The 9,319-nt window shown below is 35.4% G+C and overlaps 1 protein-coding gene across 1 annotated transcript; it reads right to left on the reverse strand.

Annotated features, from left to right (window-relative positions):
- Positions 1 to 972: 972 nt before the first annotated feature.
- LOC145100505 (ent-kaurenoic acid oxidase 2-like) lies at positions 973 to 5,172 on the reverse strand. The gene is made up of 8 exons (XM_079037756.1): positions 4,895 to 5,172; positions 4,343 to 4,817; positions 2,073 to 2,333; positions 1,910 to 1,993; positions 1,731 to 1,809; positions 1,545 to 1,651; positions 1,346 to 1,464; positions 973 to 1,249 (listed from the first exon to the last, which is right to left on the reverse strand). The coding sequence occupies exons 1-8, from the start codon at positions 5,137 to 5,139 to the stop codon at positions 1,159 to 1,161; spliced, it is 1,461 nt and encodes a 486-aa protein (XP_078893882.1). The 5' UTR covers positions 5,140 to 5,172; the 3' UTR covers positions 973 to 1,158.
- Positions 5,173 to 9,319: the final 4,147 nt, after the last annotated feature.

The following is a 9,319-nucleotide window of genomic DNA, read 5'->3' on the forward strand; positions in this document are numbered from 1 at the left end:
ATAGTGTTGCCCAAACTTTCTTGTAGCTCAATTACAATTATTAAAATGGTTCTCTAAGTATTAGGGTTTCATCTTGTTGCTTTCTACAATTGTTCTTAAAGTCTCTTATAGTAAACAAATTATCAATTGTTTCTTTGTTGTTTTTGGTGATTTTTATGTTTCTAGATTTCGTTGTAAATCCATAAGAACAAGTCAAATCTGTTCAACCTAGATTATGTTGGAGATGGTCAAAGGTGGTCAAACCTATTCTATCGAAAATTGTCAAAGTGATCAACATAGACGCGCCGAAAATGGTTAAAGGTGGTTAAAACAGATCCATTGAAATGGTCAAACCGGGTCCGTCGGTAATAAGGTCCTTCAGAAGACCATCATAGAGTTATGTCAATCGGTGATTCGTCGTAGGTAATTTTCCAATGGAATATTCCTTCGGTAATCTTTCAAATAGTTAGTCACATAAAGAATTAGGGCATCCATAATGCATTGAACTTCATAGAGTTCAATAGATTGTCATATCATCTTTTTTTTACGTTCTATATAACTCTTTCAATTTTTTTTAAAATGCATTGAACTCTACAAAATTCAATAGAAAATTACAAAAGCTAATTTATACTATATATTTATGAATTACCAAAGGGCTTATAGCCTAGCGGTATCCGGTGTTGTCATCCTTGCTTGAGGTTGAGGGTTCATATCCCGTCGTGGACATAGGTGGACTTAATGTGTAGTTTAGGAGTATGTTAGATTTGTCGTTTAAAAAAAAATATTTATGAATTAAAAACTTTTTTTCCCCATTAAAGCGTTCAATGATCATTGAACTCTAAGTTCATTGAATGTCAATGTAGCATCTCTATATAATAAAGTTTAATCCATTGAATGACAAATAGACTTGTCACCTCATTTAACTCTCTCATTAAACTCACCGTTGTGGATACTCTTAAGACACAAGGCTTTTCCGAAAATCGTAAAACCGTTTACTGATGGATTTCACAGCCGTCAAAGATTTGAGTTTGAGGTTTTGAATACACGGATAATATTTATTAAAAGATTTGAGTTTGAGGTTTTGAACACAAGGGTAATATTTATTCAGCGACTACTCTTTGCTTGTTTCATCATAGAAACTACATAACATATAAAACTAGTACTCTCTAGTCGTAGGATTCATAATCTGGCAATGGTAATTTCGAGACCATCTTCTGGCTTAGGATTTGGAAGATACTTCACTTTCACGTCTGGATTCACTAATTCCCATCTGAAATCGATTTCAAAATTGATCAGTATATACAAATACTTACATAGTAAAGTTCACTTTTGATCATATATATCTACTTAGGAAATAAATTTATACTTGTATCCCGTGGAGATATGATGTAGAAACAAGGCGAGTTGTAAACGAGCGAGCATATTTCCTGCACAGGTTCTTGGACCAGCGCCAAATGCTTGGAAGTTTTCAGGCAGCATTGACCCCTTAAAACATATATGTGTTTAGTTTTGAAATCAGAAGAAAATGACATGGAGAAAAATATTATGCTTAACATCTGACTTACATCCCATCTATCAGGGTTGAAACACAATGGATCGTCATAGTTGTTAGGATCTACGTGGACATACCTAAGCAATACAATCATATTCCATCCTTTTGGTATAGTGTATCCTGCGTTGTTATAAGTATAAACTTTTATCAATATAATTATATAAAAATAAAACAAGCTAATAAATAAAACACTAATTACCTTTATACTCAACATCTTCTGTTGTTGTACGTAAAACAAAGTTAGCGACATTCGACAATCTGACTGTTTCATCCACAACCTGAAGGCATGGATATCAATATTAAGGATTAATTCGTCAAATTACTTCCAAAGGGATATATATATTATAATTACTGCGAAGCAAAGATTACTATATATACCTTCATGGTGTATACCAACTTGAAAATCTCATCACTGCTTACAGGTTTTTGGCTCTTACTCTTTTTCAGAACCATGTTCTCGTCCTATATATGATGATATGTCTAAAGATAAAGAAGTCTAAGAATAGAGTACGAAAAAATCATGCTAGGTGTAGACGTGTACCCGAAGCTTTTGTAAAACCGAGGGATTTTTCGCAAGATAACAAAGAGCCCACACTGTGACGATGACAACTGATTCAAACCCACCAAGAACAATGCTAGTAATGTTATCAAGAATCTCAGTGTCACTTAAATAGTTCCCTTCCTCATCCTTTAGAGTAATAAACCCATCGATTAAATCATTTATAGGTTGGTTACTTCCATCTGTGTTGTTCCTCCTTCTATCCAACTCTTCCTTGAAAATAGCTTGAGCTTTTCTACGAGACTATCACAAAAAAGCACCATATATATATATATATATATATATATATATATATATATATATATATATATATATATATATATATATATATATATATATATATAAACCTTTACAATTCTGAACGAAGCACATCTATATATTATCCACAAGTACACGTCACTAGTACAAAACGTATTTTTTAGTGCGATGAGTTTTTTGTTTTTTTTGGTGCGGTTGTAGCCTAAAACCGCACAATTAAAACACTTTCGCATTAATAAATCAAGGAACCGCACTAACAAATGCATTTTTGATGCTATTTTCTTTAAACACACTAATAAATGCATTTTTTGATTCTGTTTTTCAAAATCGCACTAATAAATGTATTTTTTGATTCTGTTTTCTAAAATCGTACTAATAATAAATGCATTTTTTGATGCTATTTTAAAAAATCGCACGAACAAATGTATTTTTTGATGCTGTTTTCCAAAACTACGGTAATAGCGAATGTATTTTTTGATGTGGTTTTGGATTGAGTTCCCTCCTCATTTTTGTTCCCGGGCTGAAGCTCATTCCAAAATTTCATTCCCCGCGCGATGCCTTTTTCTTCCCCTTTATATTTCCTTTATCTAATTTCATTTGGCCACACAAACCCTAATATCATCGACTACTACCGCACTCACCAACATCCTTGAGTCCTCTCACCCGTGTCTGCATCATCGTCGATTCGAGCTGCCACAACCTCCATCATCTTTGATTTCGGTTGACCTCACTCCTATCGTTGAGGATCCATGACTTTAGATCAGCAACGTGATGAATCTGAATAATCTTTGAGGAGTCGACCTCCACTATAATCATCTTTGTCCATCGCGATCAACCCATCATCAGGTATGTTTCTGATATTCTGATTTATAATTTTGATTCATAAAATTACTTAATCTATATGTTTATTTCTTAAGTTAGGTTGTGAAAGAAGTAAGGGGTTGGGCAAAGAAGCTTGTAACGTTCAAAGGAGAGCACATATCTTTGCAGGGGAAGATATAAAGGTAGAAAAAACCTAAAAAAAGAAACAATCTCATGTCTTTTATCTACAAAAATTGAATTAAGGCCAGTTTTTTCCTTTGTATTGATAATATTTCTAACCTTTGTAATTTACCTTTTGATTAAATGGATTTTATGCCTTTTGATAAAATTACTTTGTAATTTAGCTTCTGAATTCCTACCGAAGCGAGGTTACAGAGTCAAAGATGGGCATCATCTCTAAAAGTCTGCAAGATACCGAAGAGGGGCCATATAAAGATGGTGATAACGAAACTGAACATGTTTTATCAAAAAAACTTGAATATGCTTATGTAGTTACCTTCCTAAACAACTTACATACCAAAAGTTATTATATCAAATTGTAAATAGATACAAGGATGAAAATGTTAGAAAAGAATGTGATTTTTTTATTAATTTGAATCTTTTGTATGGTTTGTGGTGATAACGAAACTGAACATGTCTATATCAAAAAAAAAACTTGAATATGCTTATGTAGTTACCTTCCTAAACAACTTACATACCAAAAGTTATTATATCAAATTGTAAATAGATACAAGGATGAAAATGTTAGAAAAAAATGTGATTTTTTATTAATTTGAATCTTTTGTATGGTTTGTGCCTTTACATCTATTATGATTTTTTGTTTTGTTTTTGTATTATAAATCAAACAGTTTATCTTTGTAATGGTGGTGCTCTTGAGTTTTTTTATTTTTTATTTATTTAATGGAGCAGTTCTAGCTTTTAATAGTTCGATTGTACTCCCTTTTTAATGGAAAAAATGGAAAAAACATTTGTTTTTTGGTGCAGTAGTTCTATCTTTTGAGACGGTTTTATAACCGCATCAATAAATAAGACTATTTTTTAAGGCGATATTTTTTGAGGCGGTTCAATAACCGCATCTATTAATCATTTTAACCGCATCAAAAAAATATATTTGTACTAGTGCATGACATATTAACATGGAAAAGTTTAATCCAAACATATATGATGACTACCTGAATCGCACGATGAAATTTAAATCCTGGTATATTCAAAGGGTAGGCAGTAAATCCATCAAGAATTTCCTCAAAGTGTTGGTTAATCTTGTCGAGGATAGGGCCTGGCTCGAAACTAGCAAAATACTTGCCGATGTTCTCAGAAGTGACCTTCATTATTTCATTGAAGGAATTAATTTTACCACGTGTGGTCCACGATTGCAGGGCTGAGATCATACGTGGTTGCACAGCAAGGGCGATTCGACGTAGAGCATCTGGTTGGTTAATGCTTCGAATAACAAAATTTCGAATCCTAAGATGTGCTTCTCCGTTAACCACAAACATTGACGTCTTGCCTATGAGCTCTGGATTTGCCCACTTCAACCTGAAGGTTTCGGTATCTCGAAGTACAAATTTATTGGTCGTTGGTAAAAATGTAATCACTGATGGCCTACCGAACAGGTGTGTTTTATACATACCTATCCCATCACCATACCTGCAGTTAGAATCCATAATTGATGATCAAGCATCGGTTAAAGACTAACAAAACATAAAAGGAGTAAAGAAAATTACTTCTGACGCTTTGAATTTATGTAGTCTTCGGGGCGACCAAGAAATTTGAAGTACCATAGGAATGTGAGCGTTTCACCGATGATCGGAAGACCCATGTAGCCTGGCGGCAGCTTGGTGCCACTTTGGGATGGCCGGAGAGCTGTCATAACTAAGCCATACCATATGTCGTTCCACCACCACAATAAACACCCTATTAGTGGCACCGCTCCTATCACCACCGTCAACGTCCATACGGCCACCGTCATAGTGCCTCTCTAGGTTTTGTATTCTTTATTTCTTGTGCCCGATGATTAATGAACTGCTTCATACGACTGCTTGTGTTTGTTATATAGCATGCCGGAAAGATACCATTAGAGAACTAACATATTCGAACAAGACTAGTCGACAAGTTTGTAGATTAATATATTGCTTCAACTCGTGAGTGATAATTGGACGATAGAAGAGAAAAACTATATGGTTGGTTAAATGTTATAACCCAGATCTTGAAGTACAATAATTAAGCCCTTAATATAAACTAGTCCAGCGTAGAAATATCTTATCTATAAAGTCTTATCAGTAACACTAAACAAACCCCATATGGAGATTAATTGTATATGCCTACCATGCATTAAAATATAATCTTAAATCTAAATATCATTTCTTTTAAAAAGTGTATTTAGCCATAAAAAATAAAAATATAAAAATAAAAAAAAGAAAGGGATATTGAGTTATCTAACCTTTTTTGTTGTTTTTAAAAAAATATAATCTTTTTTTTCTTTTTTGCAAAATGATCATTTGTTCCGGAATGGAGTGTTCCGGACCCGATTTCATATTCGGTTAAACGGGTAGATAATTCCGACCTGGTAATATGGTTCTCCTATAAATACCATTTAACTCGTTTCGGACTATATTTCGACATTTCCTTATTTCGAATTACCCTACATACCATTCCGGACACATCTACAAGTGAAAATGTCTTTTGATAGAAGTGAAGAAATGCAGTGTTGGGTTATGAGCATTATAACACTCCTATGGTGTACATGTAACCCTAGAAACCTTGGATCTATGTTTAACTGAGATACATGCAAAACTGATTTTCCAATGTTCATAATCCTATCTAGCATACATGGGGATCTTTTATTCTAATAGTTAGTAAGAATTACATACCTCTTTGTAGCTTGGATTCCTTTGAAACCTTGTGAACTTAGCACCTTAAGTGTGATGCCTCAAATGCTTCACACAACACCAAGTACACTTGGAATAAACTCTTAAGAGAATAAGAACACTTAGTATTTCGGCTAGCCCTCTTTTGTTCACTCTAGTGTCCGAAAATGGTGAAGAATAGCTTCTTTATATAGTATGTTACAATTAGGGTTACACCATGTAAACCCTAATTGTCATGACCTTTCATTTCCATCACTCATGGGTTATGTAACCCCCATGGAGCATCCATGGAGCATCTTATGGGTTTAACCCAACTTGATAATCCATGAAGCATTAGACCACTATATAAGTTATGGATGATTGACACAATCAGCTCATATATTTAATAAGTCTTCTTTTGATCACATAATTAATTCTAAATTAATTATTGATCAATACTAACTAAATATTATTATTCTTATTATTAATATATTAGAACTTATAATATATTAATAAACCATAAGTGTCTTATTTCTCTCATTTAGTCTATCCAAGTGCATGGTGCCATGCAACCCAAATGGACCATGCTGGGTCGGGTCAAGTCCATACCAAATATAGTTATGGACTTAGACACTATATCCAACAGTCTCCTAGTTGGATAAGTCTAATAACTATAGTTGCAAGTATGACTTCAGGAACCGATCAGCAATCATAGCTCTCTCAAGGTCTCTCGGAACTGAGAAGATGATGGTGTGCCATTTTAGATAAGTGATCATATAATCCTCTATTCTAGATATCAGTCGGACAAACACATGGAACAATGTCTTTCTATTGTCTAGCAGTTGTTTCCTGATTTCCGATTTGTTTGACATAGAACTTAATTGAACATATCAATTTAGTTCTGACTGGGCCCGGTACATGGGTCAAAACAAAATCATCGAGGGGCCCATATATTGCTTCTAATCCAAGAAGGAACAGATAAACTCCCACTCATATGTTTGCTCTACTACTTTTTGAATTACACACAAAGGTACGTTTTATAACATCGAGTTACCAATGCGTTTTCGTACAATCAATGCATAACCAACTCATAGGTAACAAATCATATGTCTAGGTTTGCAGACTTATATGATATTACCGTCTCACGATCACTCGAGATAAATTCCATGAAGTGATACCAGTGAGCGTGGGTTGAATCCAATACTCAGAACTTATGAGCACTCATGAGTGTTGTAGCCCCCTTTGTCCAACATCTTGAACCTCTACAAACCAGCCCATGACAGTCTTGATTCATATGTACTTCCAACATATGATTGACTGTGGAGAATTTGAATAATATGATATATACCATAACATAATTATTCTGGAAGTCAAAACATGCAAAAAGAAATACTAGTAAATGATTGACAAGAGATAGCAACAATTTACTCATAAATAACAACTTTTATTTATCATCAAATGTCAATTACATTTTACATATTTCAAAATAATCTAACTTCTAGAAACTAATATCATCTCTTAGCCCTATGCTCCAAGCATGCTGAAGATGCTTAACCCTACTCAATCCCTTCGTGAGGGGATCTGTAGGGTTCTCATCTGATGATACCCTCTTTGCCAAGATAATTCCTTCTTCTATTCGATGTCTGATGAAATGATATTTTTTGTCGATGTGCTTGGATCTCCCATGATCCCTTGGTTCCTTTGCTAAGGCAACTACACTTTCATTATCACAGAAAATTTCCATGGGCTCCTTAATAGCTGGTACAACTCCAAGGTCTCTGATGAAGTTCCTTAGCCATATAGCCTCCTTTGCTGCTTCACTTGCTGCTATATACTCTGATTCACAAGTGGAATCAGCCACTGTATCTTGCTTGGAACTTTTCCAAGTAATTGCCCCTCCATTTAGGGTAAAGACCCAGCCCGACTGAGAGCGGAAATTATCCCTATCAGTCTGAAAGCTAGCATCACTATACCCTGCTACTTTCAAATCATCACTCCCACCAAGGGTGAGGACCCAGTCCTTAGTCCTTCGCAGGTACTTGATAATATTCTTTACTGCAATCCAGTGAGCCTTGCCAGGATTACTCTGATATCTGCTAACCATGCTTAAAGCAAAAGCAACATCAGGACGAGTACTAGTCATAACATACATGATCGAGCCTACAGCGGAAGCATATGGGACTCAACTCATCTCAGCTATCTCTTCATCTATACTCGGGCTCTGACTTTTACTCAGTCTGGAATTACACTGAATAGGTAAATCTCCTTTCTTGGAATTTTCCATAATGAACCTCTTCAGCACTTTGTCCAAGTAGGTACTCTGACTAAGTCCAATTAGTCTTTTACTCCTGTTTCTCAAAATCTTTATCTCGAGGATATAGACAGCTTCTCCTAGGTCTTTCATAGTGAAACACTTCCCAAGCTAGGATTTCACTTCCTGCAAGGTTGGGATGTCATTTCCTATGAGTAGTATGTCATCCACCTACAGTACCAAAAAGCTAACTATACTCCCACTAGGCTTGACATATATACAAGATTCATCTTCACATCTCGAAAAGCCAAACTCTTTGACTTTCTCATCGAAGCAAAGATTTCATCTACGATGTGTTTGTTTCAATCCATATATGGATTTTTCAAGCTTACACACCCTATTAGGGTATTCTGTACTTACAAAACCCTCTGGCTGAACCATGTAAACATCCTCAGCCAACTTTCCATTAAGGAAAGCGGTTTTGACATCCATTTGCCATATTTCATAGTCATGAAATGCAGCAATGGCTTATAGAACCCTAATAGACTTAACCTTGGCCACTGGTGCAAAGGTCTCATCATAATCAACTCCCGAAGTTTGAGAATAACCCTTTGCAACCAGCCGTGCCTTATAAGTGTGTACATTACCATCCATTTCGGTCTTCTTCTTGGAGATCCATTTGCACCCTACTGTCTTACGACCTGGTGCATGGTCAACCAAGTTCCAAACTTGATTGTCATACATTGATTGTATCTCGCTATCCATAGCCTCTTTCCATTTAGCAGACTCAGGGCCTGCCATGGCTTCCGTGTAGCTGTTAGGCTCTTACAGATTTATCAGTGTATTATCACTGATAAGGGTATCACCTTCTGCAGTAATATGGAAACCATAATAATGCTCAGGTGCATTCCTAACTCTGGTGGAATGCCTCAGAGGTATGGACTCTTCAGTTGGCTCAACAGGAGTTTCCTCCTCAGGTTGAGGGCTAGGGTTTGAGGTTCCTTCACCGCTTGACTCTTGAATTTCTTCAAGGTCAACTTGCCTCCCACTGT

This window comes from Lactuca serriola, chromosome 4 (genome assembly GCF_051521515.1).
Source record: "Lactuca serriola cultivar US96UC23 chromosome 4, Lser_US96UC23_V15, whole genome shotgun sequence".
NCBI lineage: Eukaryota > Viridiplantae > Streptophyta > Magnoliopsida > Asterales > Asteraceae > Lactuca > Lactuca serriola.